Below are 26,142 nucleotides of genomic sequence, written 5' to 3' on the forward strand. Positions count from 1 at the left end.
TGCTTATAAGAGATCTAAGGGACCAGTGTTCTCCTCTGTCAGAAAAAGGGATTTGAGAAGATAACATAGGGAAGAAAAGCAAGTGGCAGTGCATTTTGATGGCTAGACAGGATACAGGCCCTACAGGTTGGGGGGGAGGGTGACGATGATGGGCCAGACATTTGTCCTGCAGGACCCAACCCAGCCTCTCTATTCCCTGGATGTGACTGCAAGGTGGCATCACCCCCCTACATCAGCTATGGTTCCAAGGTTCAAATCCAGGAAGGCAAAGAGAAAGAGGAGTACTTGGGTACTGTGGTCACCCAGGAGCACTGCTCCCTTTTGTGTGCCATACAGCTGGAACCCAGGCGATTTCGCTCTCAGCCCAGCACTTGCAAGCCCTGGACTTAGCAACCTGCAGCTCACAAGCTGTGTGAGCTACAAGGACCCAGGTGTCCAGGGCTCAGAGTTGGTTAGCTCTAGTCTGCCCCAGGAGCCCCTTCAAACAGCTGTCACCAAAGAATCTCTCCAGCCAGTTACTCTTGCCAGGCCTCAGGTCTGGCTCCAGGGCTCATCCACCCTCCCCAGTTCCTGCCCTCTTCCTTCCTTTCCTTGCCCCTCCCCCACTCCCCAGAGCTTCACCTACCCAGGACAGCCCCACCCAGCTGTGCAGGACACATCCCATAATAGTCCTTCTCCTTGCTAGCCCCCACCGCCCCCCCCAAAAAGAGAGGCGGCCATCCCATAATAGCCACCCACAAAAGACATTCCGCGGTGACCGCCCCCTCCCTGCAGAGCTGCCGGGAGCAGCCATCCCATAATAGCTGGCCGCCTGTTTTACTGGTTAAGGCTGTGGAGGGAGCAAAGAGGAAATAGAGGGAAGGGGGGAGGGGAGGAGGACCCAGGGCCCCCATTTGGGGGACGGGGGGAGAGAGGGAAGGGGAGTGGTCCAAAGGGGATAGGAAGACACGGGGACCCCCGCGGAGGTGGAAGGTGTGGTCCACCGGCCACCCCAACCCTGGTTTGGGGCTTTTTCCCCATCCCTAGGGCTGCCTTTTCCCCTCAGGTCCCCGGAGGTGGCTACTAGTTAGGGGAGATGTCTAGGATGGGTTGAGATGCCTAAAGTGTATATGGGGGAGGGGGGGTGTGTGGATTTCAGGTGTTCCTCTTGGGTCGTTTGAGAAAGCAGACCTTAGAGAAGATGGCAAGAGTAAGAGGTTGGGGGTGTGTGGAAAAGAGCTTCTCAGGCCCTCCCCATTCTGCACCACCATCCCATAATAATCCCCCCAGCCCCACTCCCCCTCCCACACACGACATCCCATAATATCTTCTGGAGAAGCAGTCCCCGCAGTAGGTACAAAGAGCTATCCCATAATATGCTTCCCCACCCCCACTCGCCACCCCCCCAACTTGGCCCCCCCCTTAGTCACATGCAGCCGGTGCCATCCCCCGCAGCTCCCCCCTCTGGCCACCGAAGGCCTTGCCAGCCCATAATACTCTTGCCTCTGGTCGCAGGAGGCCTCCAGCCCATAATATTCCCTTCCACCACCACCACCCCCTTCCCGCCCCGCACCCCTTCCTCCCGCCTCCAGTTGGAGCCGGGCCTCACCAGCCCATAATATTCCCCAGTCTCCTAAGGCTGTTCCAGCCCATAATACTCTCCCTGTCTCCTAAGGCCTCTCCATCCCATAATATTGCCAGACGCCTGACCTGTGGGCCAAACCCCAGCCCGTTCTACACATCGAGGCTGTGTCAGCGCCGCCAGCCTGCCTCCCTGTCCCTCCCTCCGCCCTCTTCGGCGCTCAGCCTCCCGGGCTCTCTCCCGCCCTCCGGCCCTGGGCCCCTCTCGGGCCCCACCCTGTGCCTGCCTGGGCCCTGACTTCCCCTCCAGCCTCCTCTTTTGCCTTTCTCCCTTGCTTGATTCTTCATCCCATGCCCCCCCTCCTCTCCCTTTCAGGCACCTTCCACCCACTCCTCTGTCTGTGGGTGGACTTGGGTCCAGTGGGGAGAGAGTGCCCCCAGAGGGCAACAAGCCAGTCACTGCCCCTGAAAACTGTCGACTTGACCTAGTACTATGGAAACTCACCCAGCCTGCCTTGCTCACCCATGCCCTGGCCCTAGTTCTGATTGCTAGCAGAGTTCTGTCTGGGTGAGGATTCACTTGGGTCCCTTGCTGTCTTCCAGAAACTCTTCCCTTGGGCATCACAAACAGACTTGACCAATAGCACTTCCTCTTCACTTTCTTGGGGGAAAGAGTTCCCTTTTCCAGATGCCTCTCAGGTGCTTTCAAAGGTGAGCTCATTGACCCTCACAACAACCCATGATCCCCATTTCTCAGAGGAGAAAACAGAGGTCCAGAGGTGAAGTAATTGCTAACGTCACATTGCCAAGAACTATCAGATCTGAAATGAGTGGCGAGGTTTGTCTGATTCCAAAGTGCAAAGAGCCTTTGGGGTTCTCCAAGACCCATAAGGAACTTCACTTTTTAATGCTTTCAATGGGCCCCTGGAAAGGATAGCGTGCTCAGAGTTACCCAGCCTCCTTGCTCTCCAGAGTCTACTGAAAGAATGGAAAAGGAAGGTCTGGTGAGAGATTAATTGCCCCTCCCCATTTCTTCCATGGGACCCCAGGTAGTGACCTGCCAAGGACTTCCCACAGAATGGTTCAGGACCAAGAGAAAAACATCCTGCCCCTTTGGAGTCCCTGCTTCTCCTGAATTTATTTTATTTTAAGGCCAATGGTTGCTACTTCCCCAACTACTCTCGCCATGGCAGGACCATCCTACAGAGGAGACAGACTTTGTGGAGAACCCAGGGGAGGTCTCCTCTTCTGTTTAGTTGGTGGACAATCAGGAGTGCTGCCTTGGAGATATTGGCCACATCCTCCCTGGGGTAGGAGAGCCAAGGCCAGCTGCACAAAGGCTGAGCTATCCTAGTGTGTTTGCCCCAGCCACAATGCATTCTGCACAGGGGCCTGAGGCAAATGGAGAGGGAAGGGACAGGTTGTGCTGTAGGCTGAGTAGGTTAGAGCAAGAAGGAAGAACTGGGATAGGGGTCAGAGACAGTAGAACAGATCCAAGGTGAGAGGGGCAGTGTAGAGAGGTGACTTTCATGGGGAAGGAAGAAGAAAGGAAAGTAGGGAAGGGTGGATGTCACGGAGGCAGGGATGAGAAGATGGGAAGTACCAGGAAGGAGAGATACAGTGGAATGTCGAGGAGCCAAAGATACACCATGCCACTTACTGGTTGTATAACCTTAAGACCTCAGCTTCTCCAGGGTGTTTCATCTGTAAAAATGGGGTAATAATCATTCCTAACTTAGAGAGTTATTTTAATAAATAAGATAATGTGTTTTAAGCACTAAATTGAGATCCAGGCATACAGAAAGTGTTTATTTTATTTTATTTTATTTTAATCACTGAACTTTTTATTGGCCTCCTGCCTCCCAACAAGGGGTGGCCCACTTCTGCTGCCTTAACACCTCAGAACTTTGGTGTCATTGACCTCAGACACCACTTTGCCATCCACAATCCTGCAGGTGGTGGTCTTTGAATGGATTGGCTGTTGTCTAGGGTGTCACCACGATAGAAGTCCTCCTCTTCTTCCAGCAGGCCACAATAGGTGTCGATCTCATCTCAACCTCCATCTTGACCTTGATGTTCAGCAGAGCCTGGTACTCTTGGGCCTGGTGCTGCCCTTCTGCCCAGGTCTGGGCCAGCTCTGACTCCAAGTGCAGCAGAATCCCATTGAGCTGTTCCATCTGCATGGCATAGCACATCTCCACCTCCCTCAGGCTGTTCTCCAAACTGGCCTGCAGATTTCTTATTGAGTCCAGGTCGATTTCCAAGGACTGGACTGGACATCTCAGCTCTGTGAGTGTCATCTCAGCAGTATCTTGTTTTAATAAATAAGATAATGTGTTTATCTTAGTGGTCTGTGAGGTGACTGCTGTGGTGCTCTCCTCAATCTACTGAGACCAGTACTTGTCTAGATCCTATCAGTTCTTCCAAGCCAGTCATCATACTGGGCCCGGATGCCCGCCATGATCTTGCTGAGGTCCTGAGATTTGGGGGCATCCAACTCCACTGTCAACCCAGAGTTGACAATCTGGTTTCGTAGAACATTTACTTCCTCCTCATGGTCCTTCATGAAGAGCAGCTCCTCCTTGAGGTCCTATACAGAGTGTATTTTTAAAACGTGCTGATGCTCTTCTCCCTCCATTTAAGATTTTCTCGTTTTCCTCCTTTGGATTTTTCTAAAACTCAATGGGGTAACTCGAGGACATGGGCTTTGGATTCCCTACATCTTTTCTCCATCATACAGCCTACTCGGTAATTGCAGAATTTTGTGACAACAGCAGTGGCTATAGGTTTTCTTCAACTTCCCCTGCCTGTTACTTAGGTTCTGGTCATTCTTCCTCTGCCTGCCACATCTCCTTAACCTATTCTTGCCTCTCTATTCTTGTGATGGAAACCCTTGGGATAGGTATATTGAATGTGGGAAAACAGTCCACCAGAGATTTCACATTGGAGACAACCCATTTCCATCCACCTCCACAGGCCATGATCACACTTTACCTGGACTATTTTAATAGCTCCCTGACCAGTCTTTTCTTGTTAGACTCTCTCCACCTGATTTCCTATGGTTTATCCCACACTGTATGGCAGGATGAGAAAAACCTCACTCAATAACCTTCAGGGACCCTGGCCAGGTGACTCAGTTGGTTAGAGCATCATCCCAATATGCCAAGGTTGTGGGTTCAATCCCCAACTAGGGCATACATGGTAATCAACCAATGAGTGCCTAGGTAGATGGAGCAACAAGTCAATGTTTCTCTTTCTCTTTCCCTTCCTTTCTCTCTAAAAACAATCAATAAATAAAAATTTAAAAATTAAAAAAAAAAATAACACCTTCAGGAGCTTCCCATTGCCTACTGAATTAACTGCCAATACCTTACCCTGAATTCTTGCACCTTTTGTCTTGAATGGTAGTTACTGTTGATTTGTTCTTTGGTCCTCACTAGATAGTAAACTACTTCACAGCAAGACCCAACTTATAATTCAACAAATATTTATTGAGCACGTCTTTTGTGCTAAGTACCATTCTAGGTACTGGGGATACAGCAGAAAACCAACCAAAAATCTCTGCCCCTAGGGAGCTTACATTCTATCTAGGGAGGTGGAGGAGACACAATAAGCTATAAATAAGTAAATTATATAATATGTAGAAGATACTTGCTACATGAGTTTTAATTACTTTGGAATTCATGCACATATCTGCATATAAAAAGTCAAGTAATTTTTAAAAATTATGTTCAGTTCTGTTAGGATAGGGCAACATGCTGAGACTTTGGACTAAGCAATATTTGGTGCTCCCAGAGTTAGAAGGGCACAGGTCCTGAACTCTAAGGATGAAGCAAGACGGAGCAGGTGCTAACCATCAGGCCTCTTCTAGAGCAGCAGGAGGTAAGGGCCTGGTCCAGGACTCTAATCTCCAGCCAGATGGTGGAAGGACCAGACTTCAAGGCTCTCTCTGAAGAATCTGGGTCAGTTCTCTGCTTTGGCCACCAGGGGTCATTTTATCACTGTAAGTCACCATCTGGACAGGTCACATAAAGACACACAAAAGGCTTACTCCACACTAAAACACAGAGATACACACAGGAAAACCCTGACACTGTCACATGTGTGCACATACACACACACAATCATACAGCATTGAGAAAGACAGGCACATTAATGCATACAAGACATGCATGGCAATAATGCACTCACTAATGTCAGGGTCTCAAGATGTCATAGTGGCAACTGCAACCCCTCCCAGCTCCCAACTTCCATAAAGAGAGTAGAAAGCAGGCACTCTCTTTTCCGGGAGCACACCTGTGCCTTTCCCTTCTTCTACTCCCCTCTCCCACCCCAGGTGTGTTAGCTTTACCTTCCTCTCTCCTAAGCTCCAAGGGCCCCTTCTTTTGTCTCTGTAATTTGCTTCCTGAGCCCATTTGACCTGACCAGTGTAGCTCAGTTGGACGTCATCCTCCAAAAAAGAAAGGTCACTGTTTCAATTCCCAGTCAGGGCATCTGCCTGGGTTGTGGGTTCGGTCCCCCGTCAGGGGCACAAATGAGAGGCACCCAATCAATGTTTCTTTCTCACATCGATGTTTCTTACCCTCTCTTTCTCCCTCCCTAAAAATAAATAAAATCTTTTTTAAAAAAGAGGAAAGCAGTAGGTGGCCCATTAAACCAGTCTTTCATTTCCCTTGCCTCCAGCTTGCCAAGAAGAGCCAGCCTATTCCTGTCCTCCCATGGCTCTCTAACTTCTCTGTAAACTCTTCTTTCCTGGCTGTGACACAGTTCCTTTTCCCTCCCTGGAGAAGCCCCACCCCTCCTCTTGAGTGTTTGTGTTATTAGTTGCACCCCCATCTTAGGGCTTCTGCTCCAGGAAACCCAATGCAGCATTCCTTTTGTTGTGCAGCTCCTACTGCCACCCACCCTCAAACCCCAAGCCTTAAGGGTTACAATTAGCAACTGACTTGTTGAGTATTGCTCTCTCCTAGTAAAAAACAATGTATATAATGCCCTGGGAAGAAGTTACACACAAACTCTAATACTGTACTACTCTAATTTAGGATAGGTCTGGCTCTCAAAGTGTGATCTGGGGGCTGACTCTTTGAGGAGTCCATGAAGTCAAAACTCTTTTCATAATACAACGGTAACTCGTTGTTAATTCCTTCTGGAACTCATGAAGAGTCCTGAGCTCCGAACAAAAGCCAAATGCTGAAGCATTTGTTTTCTCGTCAAAATGAGATGACTATAAGGTTTGACGAGTTCTGAAGCCGACGAGGACTGAGGTATGACTGTACTAGTCACTTGTTCTTTTCACTCTCATTCTCTCACAAGTATACAGTGGGGTTTTCCAGAGGCTTCATGAGATATGATTATAGCATTGTTCTGACAGCTAATGAAATGTGTGCTTATGTATTTCTGTTTTAAAAGCTGCACTTTAATTTCTAATATGGGAAGTATCAAAAGAACAAAATATACTCAAAGGCTCTTTGGAATCCTCAATTTTTAAGAGTGTAAAATGGTCTGAGACCAAAAAGTTTGAGAACTGCTACTTTACTACAAAGAATTGTTTCCTTATTGTGGATGAAGCAGGGGTGGGGGATGGGGAGACTTAGGACCTAGAATGCAGGAGGTCTTGAAAGGGGATTAAAGTTTAAGGATAAGAAAAGACTGAAAAAGGGGAAGAGGGACCAAGATTTTGGAGAAAAGAAAACGTTCTCACAGTGTCGTCCTGCCCCCACCCACCCCATATTGGGGGTTAGGTCTAAATTGTTACAATTCTTTGAACAAAAAGGAAACCAGTTCTGTCCATATCCAATTAACTCTTATATTATATTAAGGCCTCAATGCCCGGCAGGGGAAGCCCAGATGGTAATGAAATGAGGGTGGCATCTATGGCCCTAAGATTGCTGTGGTCAGTCTAAATCCAGGACACCCATTTTCTGCTCCATCTACCAACTCTCAGCGGTGTTTCAAGTCCCTACCTGGGCATTTCATCCAGTCATCTGCCTCTATCTGTATTGGCAGGCTCACAGCATCACTTCCTAGAGACCAGAGAAGAGGTCTTTCCTGCTCATCACCACTAATTGAAAGACATTTTCTACCAGCACTCTTCCTTCCTTGTGCCCCTTGTTCCCACACTTTGCTCCTTCTGCATGTATGAGTTGAAGTTGCTACCCAGAAATCCAAGTGTCTGATCCACCTCCCTCATGTATGCACCCTGCAAGTCTCTGAGTGAGAGGTGCGAGGCGATGGAGATGGGTGTAACTGCACTAGGACCCGATGTGCATTCAGACGACAGTATCCTCAGGGAGCTGGGTTAAGGGCATCCCGGGATTGGAATGCTGGAGCAGTCCTTCACTGGGGGCAGCAGGCCTTGTGGGGTGGATGGTCCCAGAGTGCTGTTGGGCGAGCGCCCCTCCATTCCCGTTGGTGGCCGAGGAGCTAGGCCGGAAAGGAGAGCCCAGGCCGCGCAGGGTGTTGCGAAAACCCTCGGCACTGAAGTAGTACACCAGCGGGTCCAGCACGCAGTTGGCGCCGGCCAGCAGCACCATCACCATCAGCACCCCGCGCACCTGGTCACGGGCGGCTTGGCTCGCCACCACCAGGTTGCCCCGCAACAGCCCATAGACGGCCAGCGTGGCGTTGTAGGGCACGAAGCACAGCAGGAAGATGACCAGGTTGACCAGCAGGAGGCGCACCGTCTTCCTCCGCCGCAGGCTCCGCGTGGCGTCGGGCCTTGCCAAGGTCCAGAAGACCCGGCTGGATGAGTACACCACCGCCACCAGCGGTAGCAGGAAGCCCAGCGCCTCAGCCAGCAGCACGAGCGGTAGCAGCCTGCCCTTCCACAGCTCGTCACTGAATCTCTCAAAGCACAGGCGCACCTGGCGGCCGTGGGCGCTGCAGGTTGAGGGCTTGTGCACGAGCACAGTGGGCACTGCGAATATCAGGATGAGCGCCCACACACCCAGACAGAGCAGCCGCGCCACACGGGGCCGCCGCAGGTGACGCAGCCGCAGCGGGTGCACAACGGCAGCATAGCGGTCCAAGTTGATGAGGGTCAGGAAGATGCAGCTGCCATACATGTTCATCTGGAAGATGGCGCCCGCCGTCTGGCATAAGAGGTCTGGGAAGGGCCAGTAGTGCTTTGCGTAGTAGGAGAGGCGCACGGGCAACGATAGGGTGAACAGCAGGTCGCTGGCCGCCAGGTTGCACATGTACACACTCACCACTGAGTGCACGCGCAGAGCACGCAGGAAAACCCAGAGGGCCAGCGCATTGAGCGGGAGCCCGGCGGCCAGCACCAGGCTGTAGACCACCATGTGCAGGCGGTGGGTGGTCCGGTAGTCAGGGCACGGCATAGCAGAGCTGTCGGTAGAAGTGTTGGCTGAGGAGTTGGTCAACATCGTGCCAAAGTGTACCGAGGAGCTAGGCCCAAGGCATCATGGAGCACACCAGGGTCCTAGCATCACATTCATCTCCAGAACAGGGCCTGGAGGCTGCTTAAGAGACCGTCCCAAAGCAAGCAGAGAGGCAGGACATGAGGATGTGGGCTGTGGCTGCAGCGCAGATGGCTGCGTGGGAAGTGGGTGGGGAGAGGGTAGATGCCTTTGGTCACAGCTTCATCATCTGGAGACCTGGAATAGGAAGGTGAAATTATGCAAGGACGGCATAAGACACAGATGCTTATCCAGCTAAACCTGCTGGCCTCTTGAGTCTTATCTCAGCCTCAGGTCTTTCCCCCACCTTTCATTCGGCCAGAGTAGCTTTCTGCAGCAGGGTTGTATAGCACAATGCCAGTCTTTTGAAAGCACAATCCTGGCTTTCCAATTTACCTAGCTTTTGTCCTCAGAAAAGTGACTTAATCTCTCTGAACTTCATTTTCCCTACCTGGGTGGGAAGAAAAAAAAGGAGGTTCCTTCATGAGGTTTTTAGATTAAATGACATGATACATAGAAAGTGTTTTTGTTCACAGCAATGAACAACACAAAGGCCTTCCCTCCACCTATTTCATTCCACTGGAGGATAAAGGTAATAAAGTACAAGTAAGCAGGTATTACGTCAGGTGGTGACAAGTGCTATGGAGCACCTCCCCTGGAACAGGTGTGCTCTGCTGGCTCCCCATTATCTAAAGAATAAAGTTCAAGCTCCCAAGTATACTACAACATCCCAGCTTCATTCGTCACATTCACTGTTGCTCTTGTGTGGGCTGGGTTTGTGCTCAAAGTGCCCTGAATTCACCTTGGTTGTTTGACCTAAGTTTCTAGAACTGTAAAGTGGGGATAATAATACAACAGGGCTCTTATAGGCTGATCAAACAGTAGCAGACTCCTGCCAGAGTAAGACTGTAGGTTGAGTTTTTCTGACTAGAGAGCTTCCCAGATGAGGTTCTGTGATAGCCAGGAGATGGTGGTTTGGTAGGGAGGGCTCCAAGAGGACCTTAAGCCCAGAGAGCCAGGGAGTGAGGTGAGAAAGTACCACCAGTGCCGATGAGGCTGCTGGAGAGAGCAGACTGCAGTGGCTGCAGTCCTCAGGCAACAGCTGGCAGGCAAGGATGTGGCTAAGAGGTAGAGGAGCCAGGCGACAGGACAGGGTCTCAGGATCCCACCTTCCTTAATGCCACGAGGCCACAGGAGCGACCCAGATGCCATCTATTTGTATGTGGTGAAACATACCTAACTTAATATTTACCATTGTGACCATCTTGAAGTGCACTGTGGCATTAAGTACATTCACAATGTTGTATAACTGTCACCACTATTTCCAGAACTTTTTCACCGTCCTGAACATCAACTTTATACCCATTAAACAATAACTGCATTCCACCACCACCCCTGTCATCCAACCATTGGTAACCTCTATTCTACTTTCTGTCTCTATGAATTTACCCATTCCAGATACCTCATATGGGTGGAGTTATATAATATCTGTCCTTTCGTGTCCAGCTTATTTCACTTAGCATAAAGTTTTCAAAGTCCATCCATGATGTACCATGTATCAGATTGCATTTTTTTATGGCTGAATAATATATACTTGTATATCACATTTTGCTTATCTATTCATCTGTTGATGGTTAATTGGGTTTTTATACCTGTTGGCTACTGTGAATAATGCTGTAAACATGGGTGTGTCCACATGCCATCTCAGGGAGCAAAGTTGTCTGGAGACCCTGAGTCATTTATCCTAAGATGCTGGACTTACTCCATTCAAAAGAAGCAGCTTGAATTCTTACATGGAACCAAGTTGTAAACTGACTGTAACAAGTTTTCTTGTGGGTTTTTGTTCATTTGTTCTCCTTCCAACCATGACTATCAGCAGTTTAAGACTTCTAAGAGGCATAGTAGAACAGTTAAAGGGGATAAAGAGACACTTCCTCTGCAAAATGCCAGTTTTAGCAGTGAAAATACTAAATGGGGTTTAAACATGCTGAAAAGCAACTAAAACCAAGCTCTTTTCCTGACACCCCCCCCACTTCCCATGCTCCTTTGCTCCAATTACACCAAAATAATAATTTTGCATATACCTTATGTTTTCAGGACTCTGCTTTTGCATCTGCTGTTCCCTCAATTTGGAATGAACTTCTTTCCATTCTCCAACTGGCAAACTCAGTCATCTCTTGGGACTATGTGAAGCCTTTCCTTACTACCTCCCTCCCTACAAGGCAGATATGGTCCCCTCACTGGCACTTCCACTTGGTGTGCAGGCTTATCATAGCTGTTCCCTCCTGTACTGTAATTAGCTGTTCTTCCTCTGCACCTCCCACTAGACAGTGGGGAGGCTGTGGACTGTGACTTACTCATCTTTGTATCACCAGCATCTATGTCAATGTCAATAAATGTTGAGCGAAATAACTGTCATTTACCGATCGTTCACCATATCCCAGGGTATTTTATATGTATAATCTTTAATCCTCCCAAGAGCCCTTTGAGGTTGGTGTTTATGCTCATTTTTACAGAAAAGGAAACAGCTCAAGAGCTCAGTCAGTGAGGAGTGAAGTCAGGATTCAAACCCAGGACCTCCTGGCTCCAATGTCCAATGTCTGGTACTATTTCCAGTAAGAGTGGGTGGTTGGAAATGAGGATGGACACTGCACAGAGCACCTGGTCTTTTATAGATGCCTGTATGAGATCTGTGCCCATAGACAAATTATTTTACTTCCTCGTTTATCTTATTGAAATATATACTTTTAAATAATCCACTTCTTCCTACACTTCAAACAGTGGTAACATGGGCTCATCTCTCTTTCACAAGCACACAAATACAATTCCCACTTATCTACTTAAGCACTTAGCTTGCTGCTTTAAACTCTTTGGGTCATTTTATGTCTATTTGTTCCCCTTCCCCAACTAGATGGGAAGATCCTGGGGTGGGGACCACATCTTCCAACTGCTTTTCTTCCCAAACTCACTCACACTTCAGTCTCTCTTCTTAGCAGGCCCTTATGGTACTCATTGGCTGCCTGGCAGCATATCTGCCCCTCCCCCAATGTTTACCCAGTTTTGTAATTCTGTTTTAACATTTTTTATATCAATCCAGTCAGCTAACCACTTTTTAAAAAAATTTTTACAACTAGCCACTTCTTATCATATTTCTGACTATCTTGTCCATATGTATAACTCACTTAGTAAAAGACGATGTACCTTAAAAAGGCCTATTTGGAAACAGCTTGTATCAAAATTTCAGTAACAGTTCACACTATAATTACAGTAACACTTTATCATTCTTAACCATTACTTGGAAAATCAATACACCTTACAACTAGGAAGCACATACTAGACACTGAATGAGTGACTGAATAATTATTTTCCAAGAATTCCAAGTCTGTTGACAAAGTTACAATGTTAAACAGACCAAAATGTATTACCTGAGGTGCTACTTAGAGGTAAAGTTAGGAATCTTTTTGTAAAGCAGATGGCAATGCTCTCATTCCAAAAGAAAGTCCTTGCATTTCTTTATAGTGGAGCCTATTTGTCAGAGTCATTCCTTTCTGACAGACTTACACAGAACAGCCCAAGCTGAGCATAGAGAGCTGCCAGGACCCTGCCCCCGTCCCCACCCCATCCGCCTGCTTCCCTGAGGCTCCTGTCAGTGGAGCTGAACAGGCATAGTGCCAGGCCAGATGGCAAGATGGAAAAAACTGCCAAAAAGGAGGCAAACAGGAAATGGAAGGAGGGTTCTACATGTGGGGATGTGGCAGCTCAGCCCTCTCCCCAGCCCAGCCTTGAGGAAGAGGTCAGGTTGTGGGGGAAATGTAGGAAGTAAACAGCAGCCACCCCAGACAAGAACAGACACTGGGGTTTCATGTCATCGGGGAGAAGAAGGGACATGACATGGAGGCCTGCATAGATTCAGTCATCCTGACACACGCAGAGGTGGTAACGTAAGCATACCAACTGCACACACGTGTACGTGCAAGGACACACAAAGTTATAGGTAGGTACCCTATGAGATGTGCACACAAGACCCCTAGTAACATATCAGTCAATGCCACTGCACACCCTGTTAACACACAAGTGTGCATGGAGGCATGGACAACCAGCCCCAGGGGGAAGGGCAGACGCAGCCCCTGCCTAGGAACCGTGTCTTACACAGACAGAGAGAGTCAGGCAGCTTCAGGAACCCATACCCATGCAGATACACACAGAGATATCCCAGCCCCAAGGGCAAGAAAGCACCAAGCACACAAAGGCACCAGGGGCTGCGCCATCCCACATCACCTGCCCACCACACGACTCACAGCAGAATGCATGCAGCCGCTTTCCTCCTCCCTGCATCCCTGTCCTTCAGCCTCCGGGCCTGCATTCCCTATGTCCTCAGATCCTCTCAGACCTGTCCCATTGCCCTCTGAGCTGGGCTGGGCACTGTTCTTTGCTGAGATAAGCTAGAGGAACAGGACAATTTTCTACCACAGGCAGGAAGTGAGAATGAGAGAGTAAAAGTGGGCAGGAGGCTAGATCATGACCATTCCCTTTCTGCTCCACACAACCTGCCAGTGGTACCCACCCTTCTGGCGTCTGACCAACAGTGCAGACTGGAGCCAAAGACAAAGGAACAGGTGATTTGGGACAATGATGAGGGCAGGGAAGGGAGAGAAATACCTCTTCTTTGTCCAGCTTTTCCTTCTGTCACCATCTCCAGGAACTTCTCCCATTTCCCCTCACACACGGTCATCAAATGCCTTGCTCTCCCTTCACCTCCTTTTTTTAGTAATTCACATCTTTCAAAACTTTGAAAAGAAAGAACCTCAGGAGATCAGCTCTAGAATAATCTCAACCACATTTTAGATTCTGGAGTTCCCACCAGTCAGTGTGCCCCACCACTACACAGGGCGTGCACTAACAGTCCTTGTTAGCCAGGCCCACTTCCTCTGCTGCTGTGTTCAGGTAACACGGGGAGGATGCACCCTGAGCACACAAATGGGCTTAATTATAAAGATCTCTTCATATCTGTACATTCAGACTCCCCAAACAGACCCAAACTGTGCTGAGCCTCTGGGAGAAGCTTAACACAGTCTAAACGCTCTGTGGAAAGCTCTGTCCCCGAGCTGTTTTGACAACACAGATGAATCCTGTTCATTAGCTTGTCCTGGGGCTGAGAGGTCTGTGGTGGTATGGAGACAGCATGAGGTCACCAGGGTGAGTGGACGGCCTCGTTCTGTCCCAGGGGCCACATGTTCTTTCCAAAGAGAGGTGTCTCTCTGGCTCAAGCCCCAGAGGTCATCCCAGGTCATCCCGGCCTGCTCTGCTTGCTCCAGTCAAAATTCCTGTTCCAGTCCCCACCCCCAACCTGAGCTTGTCTCCTACTGCCTTTCCAACATTACCCCCAGCCATGTCTTCTCCTGCCCTAGGTATTCTGATCTCATCTCTCCCATTTTTTTTTTCTGGGAAATGGCAGAGAACAAAGGTGGCCTACAGCTCAATAGTTTCCTCAGTGTTGGAATGACACTTCCCCACCTGCACATTTCCCTTTATCCTGCTTTTAAGAGCTGGAAAAACAAGAAGTAAAATCCCAATCAAGAGAAATCACTTAGACAGAGTTGTCCTGGCTCTGTGTTCTGAGTGGTCTGCATGCCTCTTATTTTGCTTGGGTGTCTGGCTGAGCCCTGCCCCAGAGTTTTCAGCAGCATTTTGATCTTGTTGGTCTCACCCTTAACCCTGGCAGCACAAAGTGTGTACCGCTGGCTCCTGCCCTCACCCTTTCTGCTGTCTCCTTCCCCATGGGCCTGGGAACACAAAGCTTCCATTTTAGAGTGTACGCTGGGGCCAGCAGGGTAGGGAGAGCTGACAGCATCAGACACAGACAGATGGAGCTGGACTCGTGTCTCCGAGTGGCCAAGAAGTGAGGCTTACAGTTTTTGTTTCTCCCTCAATTCTTGCCTCCATCTCACATTAGGGCTACAATTTCAGCTCACGCTAAAAGGAGCTGGAGATACAATTGGGTAGGAGATCCCCTTCTTTCAGGGAAGCCACCATAAACACAGGTTATAGGCAGCTGCCCTCCTTGGTGTGATACAAAGGCATCATAAGTCCTTGCCCACCCTCAAACATCTCCCCTACCTGTGCTCAATATCTGAAATATATCCCCCTCGTGTCACCCATGAGCCACATTCTATCAGAGCTATAGGGACGTTAGAAATCATCTTGCCTAATCCTTTTATATAGATGAACGCATTGGGTTAAGATAGTGTTTCTCAAAGGCCCTGCTGAAGCACCCTTTGGTTAGCTGGGAAGAATAACCATAAGAACACATTTGTGCCAGTGAGCCCATTCACGGAGTTTAATCATTGTCATCTAACAGAGGGCTTGGACCCGGAGGTGAGTGGGCATGGGGGATTAAGGAGTAACCGAGAACAAGAACAGGTTGGAAATCATCCCCAGAGGACCCTCCTCGGTGGCCTTGGGAAGCCCAGGGTTCAGCATGACAGCGGGACCTAAAGAATGATGGAGAGAACACAGCTTGCCAAGATGACCCCGTGTGGGGCTTCAAGCTTCAGAGTGGCATTCCAGGGTGTGGCCTCTATCTGATACAGTCTTTCTGCCTGAGGCAGCCCATTTTAAAAGCTTTTTACAGTACTCAAAAAGATTTTCCAGAGCCCATGGCCCACCCTCACCTCCATCCCCACCCATGTCCTTCATTTCTAAAAAAGGGGTGCCACCCCTTGTGCCCCCATACCTGTGCTCCCTTGTTGAGCTCTGCCGCTGCCCCAAGCTGGCTTCCGCTGCCTGCTCTGGGCTGGGCTGGAAGGACCTGCTCCTGGGGCGGGAGGGGACACACCCACCTGGGCAGATCTCAACAGATTCCAGCTCTTTGCACTCACCCAACTCCACACGCAGGGAAATAAAGGAGGCAGCAGTTGCCCTCACCAGTCTTCACATACTGGCCAGAGAAGAAACCCCAGCAGATAATGGCACTTAATCCAGCCCAACTCTGACCACCTAATGATTCTCCCCCACCCCCAACACTCACATACTCCCTACAGTTTCCGGGAATCTTAACTGGCACACCCACCCACTGAGGTGATGACTAAACCACCAGCCTCTCGATTTTCTCACCAGTTCCCCCTGGGTGTCTCTCTTGCAGATCCCTGCAGGTGGTTTTGCTCTTGCCACTCCGTGGCTTTGTGCCTCACCCTGCCTCGGGCCCCTCTGCCTGCTGAGGCTGCTGCTGGGCCCACCCTCACTGCAGAGTGTGCACAGCCTCTGCATCACAGCAGTTACCTCCTTGCTTCTATCTCTTTTCTAGGCTGTGAGCTGGGGGATGGGGGAACTGGGCAGAGAGCTCGGATGACAGCCCTGCTGTTCTGTACCCCTGAACCAAGCCCCTTATCTTCTGTATCAACAGAGCTGGGCTTGTTGTCCATGCTCAACATACAATAACGTTTAAGTTTTTGACTGGTAAGTAAAAAAAGATATTGTGGTCAAAGGAATTTGAAACATGGTAGCTTAAACAGGTTTCTCTTATTAAAGGGCTTCTCAGAGCTTTGAATGTGCTATTAAAATATTGGCCATGTGTTGGTCATTGAAGCTGGGTTAAGGGTGCATGGGGTTGCATTATACTATCCTATTTTTGTGCATGTTTTAACATTTCCGTAAGTTTTTTTTTTTTTTTTTTTTGAATGCTGTTAATTACCACAAACCTATAGAAGAGAGTCTATACAGTTTCCCGAACATATGTGTCTCCAGAATAAACTCTGGAAGATCCCAAGTTATTAAAGGCCACTATGAAGTCACATCTCAATATATGTTGTCAAGACACAACCACCCCAACATTCAGACCATCTGCTCTTTACTGGATGACAGAACAAGGATTTCCTGAGCTCCAGACCCCAGTTATTTCCATCTTCTTGATAAATGCAAGTCCTGCCCTCTTTCCCTGTGATTGGTCCCCCTAGACATGATCTCAGTCAGGCTCTGGCCTTCACTTTCCAGAAGGACAATTCTATACATACTCACATCTGAGCTCCTGGGGCCCAGGGCTTCAGAGATGAAGACACACACACACCCTCCTGGCCCCCAGTATCCCTCAGCCCCAGCTGGGGCCTTCTTCAGTCCAACTCCCTGATCTCTTAGGTTTCTTCTCCCAGCAGATGGCTGCTTCCCTGATAACTTCATTCCCATGAAATTCTCTCACCTGTAGATGGATCCATAGGCCCTGGGGGTGGGGGTGGGGGGTTGATTCCCATGGGGCACTGTGTTAGTGCTGAGAATGGGATCATAACCAAAATAAGCCACACAGGTTGAAAATAAACACTTTATGCAAAGATATCCTTTAAAGCGGGTGGAGTTCCCGTCACAGACCTCTACGGGACTGCTGACCCAACCCAAGGAAAACGTGAGTAGGGACCAGGTAAGAGACCCAAAATGGGCAAACTGGAGGCAAACTGATGACAAACGGAGTCTAAAAGCAATGGAGAATGTGGAAAGATCAGGTTGGGGTGGAGACAGGTCGAACTCCAGCTCATCCGGCATGGCTTAGAGTCAAGGTGCTAAACTCCTGGCTCCATCGAAGCACGAGTTCCTCGCTTTTGGCTGGGGACAAGATACTGTAACTCTCGTTCTGCAGACATCGCATACGTGACACCTACACCAGGACCGGGTACAAACAGTCTGAGTTACAGAGCAAGGATCCAGAGGCGTGGAGGTGAGGAGGTGTCAGAAGTCCCACAAGAACCAGAGACAGGCAGGCATGGGCACAGGGCAGTAGAGGGAAGGAGGAAACTCAGATGTGGGTTTTTCAAGCTACAAAAGACACCAAGTATCCCAACCCCTTCCTTTCAAAAATTAAGAGGCTGAGGCAGGAGGAGGAAGTGATTTATCCCAGTCTTCTTGGTGAGTTAGAGGGGGAGGCAAGACTGCAGCCTTGACATCTAACACCCAGTCCAGCTGGGGTTCTTCCTGTGGTGCCCTCAGGGCCCTCACCTCTCATCTGCAGCATCCCTGCCCTCAGACCCCTCTGGCCTGGGGGGCCTTGCTTACGCCAAGGCTGGGGGAGTGGGGGTGAATGCTCTGGTGGAGGCCTCTGCCCTGAGAGGTAAGGAGACTGCTTTCCACAACCCCGCTGTTTGGAGCAGGGGAGAGGGTGTGGCCCAGAAAGGACACCCAACCAAGGTGACTGATTAAGAGGCTGATGGGAAGAGGAGGGGGCATGGTGAGGTGCTCACCTTCCTTTCCCGGTTTCTCATCAGACACTGTTGGCTTTTGAAGGCACAGTAGTTCGGGTACTGCACGTAGTCTGTGTCACAAATCTAAGCCAAGAGCCAGGGATGGGCAGGCAGGGAGATATCAGAAGGCTTAGTAGACACCAGCTCTCCAGAGAGTGCCCAAGGTGGCAGAACCAGGGGCAGGGGTGTGGACCTTGAGAGCCAGACCTTCCACAATCTTGGGAGCCCCCTCTCTGAGGAATAGGCCTTTGTCCACCCCCTGCCCTTCCCATTCCACCCTCAGTCAGGAAGAAGCCAAGAGCTGGAGAGTAGGAAATGGCTGCTCTGCTGTTAGCTTGCTTGAGAAGTGGCTGAGGAATGGGGAATGGGGCAGGCAGACATTAAGGGTGCAGAAGAGGGGAAGGGGGCCAAATGAGTGGTCCAGTCTCAGGGGGCCTTGTAGTGATGGGTAAGTGAGAGGGAAGGTAGAACAATCTCTAATGTGTGACCCTGGATAAATCACTTCCCTTGGTGGACCTTGCCTCCCCCCATCTATAAATTCAGGGGAGCAGCAGAGATGATCTCTGAGACCCCTTCCAGGTCTACAGGCCCAGGGATAATATCTGGGCAGGGGCCCCTCCACTCAGTGACCTGCCCTTTCTTAGCTGTCCCTACTTTTGCTTGCCTCGATTTCCCGTTAAACCCCAGAAAGGAGGGGCCTGGCTCTCAGGTCCAACAGGTAGTTCGACAGAGGAGGTAACTTTGGGGACAAGGGGAACAATGATGCCATTGAGCAGGGAAAGCACTGGAAGAATTAGGAAAGGAGCCTGTCAGACTGAGGCAGGGAAGTACTGCCTCTGTATGGGTGGTCCCTCAGGCATCACTGAGTCTTTGGTTGCAGAGATGAGTATAACGTTGGCCTAGAGGGAGAAGTGACCTGACCAAAGCCCCTTGGAAGTAACTGGCAGAGCTGGGGCCAGAACCTCTTGTCTCCTGCATCCCAGTCTGGTGTTCTCCCACCCCTCCCAATTCCTCCTCCTTTGCTAAACACAATCCTGCTCTGTTGTGTGTGGTCTGTTGGAGACAGGCAGCAGGTTCAGTGAGGACTGGTCCTTGGAAGCCAGGGGCCCACGCCCCCTTCCACATCCTAGGGCTGCCTAGAATAAGTAACTGGAAGGAACTGGGGCTAGTGGGGTGCGGCTGCCCTTTGGGGAAAGGCTCTGACCTTGGTGGGGAAATCCCCATCCTGAAAGCTAAGGAACTCAGTCTGGAGCCAGCCAGCAACTCGATGATCTTCACAGCCCTTCGTGGCTAGCCGGGCACACCAGAAGTCCGTGCGGAGCCCGCCATAAAAATCCAGCCCATAATAGTGTCCTGATCTTACAGTCCCCGTCTGTGGCACAGTGGACAGGGGAGAGGTGAGCATCCTTGCTTCCCCTGTAAGCCTCCCTTCCAGATGCCCAGATGTGCCTGGAGCCTGAGGCCTCCCCCACTGCAGGCTGCCCAGCTAGCTAGGTACCTGGATGCCAATGGACATGCTTTGGGAGGAGAGCAAGGGGCTCACGAAGCGTGTTTTGTGGGAGCTGTCACACTGCTGCCGCTGCAGGTTGCCCTCTGACTGGCACTGCTCCAGCTTCAGGGAGCAGAAGTCACAGAGGGGACAGATAGGTGCATGGTACCGCCCAAGACTGTCACAGACCTATGGCAGGAGTATAGTTAAGAGGCTGAGGCTGAGACTGTCCCACTCCTCAGCCCTCCAGAGCTGTCTTTACATTCAGGTCCTTCCGAAGACTTCTCTGGCTTTTCTCCCTGCCCCCATCACCAAGGGTCCAACAAGGACCTCGCCTCAGCTTTCTATTTTTTCACCCTCTTACTGGACAATTTATCTACTCCCAGGTAATCATCATCTCTCTGCAGGTGACACCAGATCTTTATCATCAGTTCTGATCTCTTTCCCAAACTTCAAATCCTTAATTGCCAAGTTCCTGATATATGCCCACTATCAGATCCAGTGACCTACAACCACCTCCAACTTAGACTGTTTGAATAGAAGTCCTAACTTTCCACTTTTCTCTTTCTCTTCCTCTCTCTCTCTCTCTCCTGATGATAATGCTAACATTTACAAAGACTTGACACAAGGCTAAGCACCATAGCAATAAATGCTACCATCTCATTTAGTCCTCAACAGAGCCCTACACTAGCATAGGTACTAATAACATCTCCATTTGGCTGACAGAAAACAAGCTCAGTGAGGTCAACTTGCTCAAAACCATGTCTTATAGATGGTGGAGCTGGGATATAGATTCAGTCCTTCTGACTTCAAAACCTACACTCTACCCAGGCACCTAGGTTCAAAACTTCCAAGTTCCTGGAAGACATTCTCCTAGCTGGACTCTCCCCACTGACTGAGCTCCCTCAGCCTTCTCAGGAGGATCTGTAGTCAATCCCATCCTCCTCCCATGGGTACACCCATGGGTACTGCATACCACAGTGCACAAAATCTGCCACATCACCTTGTGTGCTCACACAACAGCTCCTAAGGGAGGCATTGTTGTGCCCCTGTTCAAAAGTGGTTACTGAATTCCTTTTTCCTACCAAATGAAATACAAATGCTTCAGACTGCCATTTGACATTTTTCACATTATGACCCTTGCCATCTCTTTGACTCTATCCCTTACTGCTTTGCTGCAGGCAAAATGGGCTCCTTACTGTTCCCTTAACCAAGCCCTAAAATCTAGTGGACTCCACATGACTCCTAAACTTCCTACACTTAAAAACCTCTCTTCAACACCTACCATACCCCTTTTGTAATGCTGCTGAATCCCTAGTGGGCTGTAGGCCCTTCATGGTTCCTCATGAAATCTCTTCTTTGCCCCATAGCTTTTGCACATACTATTTCCTCTAGCAGAAAACTTCTACCAAGTCCCTTCTTTTGCTTGGTTAACTTCTTTTCTGTCCTAAGAAGTTCTCTAAGTTCTTCTAAGAAGCATCCTCTGATCCTCCCAAATGTAGACAGTTGTGCCCTTCTGCTCTCTTTGCACTTTATATTGATCCATCACAGTGTTTATTCTGTCACATTGTTCTGCCTGTTTCCTCATCTGTTTCTTCCACTAAGCTTCAAGAGGTCCAAGATGATTAGATCTATTGTATTAATTGCTAATATCTCAAATACCTAGTTCAGAGTTGGTGCCCAATTGATATTTGTTGAACAAATGGGTGAATGGATGGCATACCAACTCTTGCTAACTTGTATTATTTGAAAACCTAAAGGATATTTTCCTGGGAATAGGATTTGCTGGATGCTGAGGACACATTGAGACTGGAATCTCTCTACAGATCCCTGGAATGGGAGAGCTGCATCTATGGTAAAGCCATGCATTAAAGATGGTGAACTGGACCAGGGGATGAGTCAAATCTAATAATTCAAGAGAGCTGAAGAATGAATTCTGGATTGGAATGGATGCCAGACTAGTGTTGAGCCTTCCTTCCTCCTTTAAGGTGAGCTGGAGATGTCCTTTTTTAAAAAAGATTTTAGTTATTTTTAGAGAGAGGAGAAGAGAGTGAGAGAAACATCGGTGTGAGAGAGAAACATCAATTGGTTGCGTCTCGCAACTGAGGTCCTGGCCCACAACCCAGGCATGTGCCCTGAACAGGAATCAAACCAGTAACCTTTCAGTTTGCAGGCTGGTGCTCAATCCACTAAGTCACACCAGCCAGGGCATGGAGCTGTCCTCCTAAAGAAGGGATTCCCACTGGTGAAGAGAATCTCTCCACCAGTGTCTCATGCTTTCTGTATCCCTGCCCATCTCCCACTCCCAAGGCCTAGTAGTATAGTGCCAGGCCCAGAGGATGCCCAGTGAGCATGTATCCATTAAACAGAATGGTGGGGCTACCTTCTTCCCAAAACCAAGGATCTCATCCTCCAAGTGCTGCCAGGCCTTGGCTGTGGGGGTCATGACGCAGATGTTCTCCACGATGGAATAGCACATCACCAGTAAGGCTTCCACGTGGGGCAGCTGCAAGAGGCTGCAAGGAGACAGCTCTGGTTGGTGGCAGAAAGCCTCGCCCACTCTCTTTCCCTCCCTTCAGACTCTATTCTTGGTCACACACATTCAACATGCTGGATGGGACCTTAGAGACCTCTGGACCAACTAACTACCTCCTTTTAAAGATGAGGAACTGAGGTCCAGAAAGGGGAAGTAACTTCCTCAAAATTGCAATGCTCATTAAGGCCAGAGACAAGACAGGAACCCAAGCCTGGTTGCTCCGGGTACAGGGCTCATTCCAGTACGTCATGCAGGAAATGGGCAGAAATTAAACCACTAACGGCCACAGAACCGGTAAGGCACACAATTGCTAGGTGCACCTGAAGCCCAAGCAGGTCTGAGTGGGTCTGCAGGCCGAAATCAGAAAGTGGGCTTCTCATTCTCAAAGAAGGCAGCAGGAAGGGCAGGGCCAGTAAGGGGGTCAGAACTTCCAGTACCTGAAAGTACCAGAGCTTTGGCTTCTCCAAACAGAGTCTTCGTCATACATATCACTCATTTCATCCTCTTCCTGGGCAGATTGAATGAGGTCCTGGATGTTTTCCATCATCATAGGCGCAGACTTCACTTCCCGCACCCGGGCAGTGAAGGAGAAAGGGTTGGAAGCTAAAGAATCAGCCTGGAGCTTGGGCTCTGAGTCTGTCTGCAGCCTAGCCATGGCTTGAAGTCCCTCCTCTGACCCCTGTCCTTCCTCCTGCTTCTCCTCCTCCTCTTCCTCCTCCTGCCCTTCCTCCTTCTCATGTCCTTGTTTTGGCTCCTGTTTGTGCTTCTGCTTGTGATCTGACCCTTCCTGTGGGCCTCCTAGGGACATGGAGGCTTGCAGCAGCTCCTCCACATTGCTGTTGAGCAGTTCAGGCCAGGGCTGGAACGTCTGCCGTTTGGTGCCTGCAGCAGGGTTTGTGAGGCACCAGGAAAGAGAAGAAAAGAGACAGTCAGCTTTCTAACCTATGACTGTCTTTGTTTACAGAGGGACACACACATAAATACCAAAGCAGAATAAAGCAGCTTAAATCATAATTATTCACACAATCAAGTATAGAAGACACAGAAAAGAATACAAATATCAAAATAGTATTACCGTGATGATTGTGGTCTTGGTGGCACGTCACTTTCCACCTCCCTTTCAAGGGCTCCTCCTTGACCACCACCTCAAATACCATCTGTTGTTCCTCTCACTTAGGAAACAGCACGTATTCTGAATAGCTAGCAACTAATCCTTTCTAGACTGAAGCTGTTAGCTTACAGAAGTCCCAGAGGACTTTCAAACACAGGAATATTTTGGGGAGCCAGAAAAAATGGATTCAGGGCAGACTCGTAAGTAATGACAGAAGATATTCTGGGACAGGAAAGTTCTAACTAGTATTCCTAAAAAACAGGCCCTCCCCCATCTAAAAAGAGCTGCCTGTCCCCACCTCCCACCCTCACTCAACATTCTTCCATTTTTCTACCACTGATACCTTAGATCATGGGCTTGGGAATTTATGGAAGGAGTTGCTGTAGTCTCCCAGGTGCTGGGAGGGTCTCACCTGTGATGTGAGATGACATGGGGGAGGTCACTGTGCTGGGCTGGGCTTCAGTGGAAGAGTCTATCTCCTTGACAGTGTTAAGTGAGAGAATTGAGACTGGCTGGGAGCATCGGACCCTCTGCAAGAAGAGAAGGAATGTGGGAATGGCTTTCCTAAAGGGTGAACTTCTACTCCAACTTACTCTTTTCCAGCATGCCTCCTTCTCTCAAAGTACATGGGCAAGATGAGGGGATACAGTCCCTGGTAGAACCTTCTAGACCTGAGTAAGGATTCAACTGCAAGATAAGACTCCATATCTTGGCCACGACCCTGCCTTCAGTCTTCAACGTTTGATTTGAATGAAAGCACTGATGGTTAGAAGATGTGGAAGAGCCTATCCCTCTGCCTCTTCCCTCCTCTTTTGGCAGTAACAGGAGTGTTCTGATAGTCTAAACGCTCAAGGTGAGACTGCATTCACACACAGTCTGGGTAAATGACTGGCAAAGTGGCAAAGAGGGAGGGCCTAAGGATGGTCCTCCTGGAGCCCTTCCTTGGCTCCTTACTGCCACTGCCTCTGCCTTTGTCCTGCAACACCAGATCCACCTTTGTCCTGAGCCTCACCTTCGCATAGTAGACATGGTTGGAACAACGGTACTGAGTAAACTGGCAGAAGGACTCAAACCAGGAGGCATAGGGGAGGTCGGAGCAAACAGCGCCTGAGAAGGGGCAGAGGAGGAGAAGGTGAACACACAAGGGGGAGCTCCTTCTCAAAGGGGGCATGGGTGTCTTGGGTCTAGAGAGTGGGAAATATGTGTACAGGTAAGAGGCCAGCCACACTCTTTCGGTCTCCATAGAGCACAGAACTGCCCCCGCTAGTCGCGCCCTCACCATCCGGCACCAAGCCGTGATTCTCAGACTGGTCCAGCTGCACGAGGGCGGCGTTCAGGCAGCCGTGGGTTGCACGGAGACGGCAGGTAGTCTCTGCCTTCCAGGTAGGGGTCAGCAGTGCGAAGAAGCCTTCATATTCGGTGGAAGACAGCGGGCTGCCGGGAGTGGAGGCCGAATCTGAGTCCTGGGCTGAGGCAGCTGACGAAGGCAAGAGCAGCACTGCGGGGCGGGGAACAGACAGATGGATGGCCCAAACTCCAAAACCCGCTCCTGGCCCAGGACCCAGACTGGCCAGAGGGACCCCATGTAAATTGGGAACATGCGTGTCTGGTCAGTGGGGATGCCAAGGACAGAGACAAATGGGAGCCTGGAGGAATTCAAGTCAGAAGCTAGGTAGGGATCATGTCCAACGCGACCTCCATGAGAAACATTTCAAACAGTCAAGTAAGGGTTCTCAGGAGGTAGAGGACTTAGCTGGCGGGGAGTGCGGGGGTGGGGTGGGGGGATGAGTACGTGGGAATCTCTCACCGTTCAGGAGTGAGAGAAGGAAGTCAGCAGCGAGCTTCCTCATGGCCCCAGACGATCCGCCTGCGTTTTCCAGTTCAAAGCGGCCTCTAACGGGCCAAGCCAGAGAAAACCGGCGGGTGCCGGCTGGCTTAAGTGGACTAGAAGGGGCGGCCCTGACGTCACAAAGAGCCAGGGGCGGAGCCTCAGAAACTGAAGTGTGGGTCTCCACGTGGCAAATTCCAGCTCGACAGTCGTGATGGTGTTATCATTGATGCTGTTCCTTCTTCTCCTTCCTTTTTTTAAGCACAAAACCCAAATATTTATTAGGCATTACTAATTATGGGTGCTATGCATTTTCTAGGTACCTAAGATATACTAGTAAATTTTTAAAAAACCGTCCACAGGAATGAATATAAATGTCTCCAGGAACAATAATAAAGGATCATATTCTCCTTTATGTTCCTGTATATTTTATTTTCATTTTTATTACAGTACTTCCTACATATTAGTGCAATTATTTGCTTACACTACTGTCTTTCCATCCTGGACTGTGGGCTTTGGGATGACAAGGATGTCATATCTTATCATTCTGACACATGGCCGGCATTCAGTAAATGGCAGTAGAATGAACAAACGAAACTGAACACACCGTTGAGTTCTAATGCCTTTGAGAGATTGTGCTCATCTTGGTCTTAGAGGAAAATAGGTTTTATATGTTTTTTCAAATGTTTTTGAAAATTTTATTGAATTTATTGGGGTGACACTGGTTAATAAAATTACATAGGTTTTAAGTGTACAGTTATATAATACATCATCTCTATATTGTACTGTGTGTTCACCTTTTCGCCCCCCACTTATTCACCCTTTACCCTCTTCTACCTCCCCCACTCTGCTTTCCCTCTTGTGATCACTATACTATTGTCTATGAGCTTTTTTTCTTAATCCCTTTGCCTTTTCCACCATCCCCCTTCCCTCTGACAGCTGTCAGTCTATTGTCTGTATCTATGAGTCTGTTTCTATT

The 26,142-nt window shown here is 49.4% G+C and overlaps 2 protein-coding genes across 5 annotated transcripts; both read right to left on the reverse strand.

The window, feature by feature from the left end:
• Positions 1-7,076: 7,076 nt before the first annotated feature.
• Positions 7,077-15,978, reverse strand: LPAR5 (lysophosphatidic acid receptor 5). Of its 4 annotated transcripts, none has more exons than XM_090272735.1 (2): positions 15,857-15,978; positions 7,077-9,176 (listed from the first exon to the last, which is right to left on the reverse strand). In XM_090272735.1, exon 2 carries the CDS (start codon positions 8,943-8,945, stop codon positions 7,830-7,832), a length of 1,116 nt encoding a protein of 371 aa, XP_090128861.1. In that variant the 5' UTR covers positions 8,946-9,176; positions 15,857-15,978; the 3' UTR covers positions 7,077-7,829. The 4 variants fall into 4 exon arrangements, with proteins under 4 accessions (XP_090128861.1, XP_090128859.1, XP_090128863.1 ...); XM_090272733.1 differs by lacking the exon at positions 15,857-15,978 and adding an exon at positions 15,712-15,815; XM_090272737.1 differs by lacking the exon at positions 15,857-15,978 and adding an exon at positions 13,638-13,773.
• Positions 15,979-17,275: 1,297 nt separating this feature from the next.
• On the reverse strand, positions 17,276-25,242 carry ACRBP (acrosin binding protein). Its single transcript, XM_090272732.1, has 10 exons — positions 25,143-25,242; positions 24,615-24,833; positions 24,348-24,442; positions 23,748-23,865; positions 22,662-23,106; positions 22,072-22,204; positions 19,698-19,877; positions 19,404-19,571; positions 18,200-18,283; positions 17,276-17,619 (listed from the first exon to the last, which is right to left on the reverse strand). The coding sequence occupies exons 1-10, from the start codon at positions 25,183-25,185 to the stop codon at positions 17,497-17,499; spliced, it is 1,608 nt and encodes a 535-aa protein (XP_090128858.1). The 5' UTR covers positions 25,186-25,242; the 3' UTR covers positions 17,276-17,496.
• Positions 25,243-26,142: the final 900 nt, after the last annotated feature.

The sequence above is a fragment of the Furipterus horrens genome, unplaced genomic scaffold, assembly GCF_987537825.1.
Source record: "Furipterus horrens unplaced genomic scaffold, mFurHor1.1.pri manual_scaffold_4, whole genome shotgun sequence".
In the NCBI taxonomy this organism is placed as follows: Eukaryota; Metazoa; Chordata; class Mammalia; order Chiroptera; family Furipteridae; genus Furipterus; species Furipterus horrens.

Bases quoted from the DNA above. Each gene is read 5' to 3' on its own strand.
- ACRBP (XM_090272732.1), bottom strand. From the start codon at position 25,185: ATGAGGAAGCTCGCTGCTGACTTCCTTCTCTCACTCCTGAACG. The intron at 23,107-23,747 runs GTGAGACCCTCC...ACCCTGCTGCAG, and splicing joins CATGTCATCTCACATCACAG to GCACCAAACGGCAGACGTTC. The intron at 17,620-18,199 runs GTGAGCACCTCA...GTCCTGGTGTAG, and splicing joins TGAGAAACCGGGAAAGGAAG to GTGTCACGTATGCGATGTCT.
- LPAR5 (XM_090272735.1), bottom strand. From the start codon at position 8,945: ATGTTGACCAACTCCTCAGCCAACACTTCTACCGACAGCTCTGCTATG.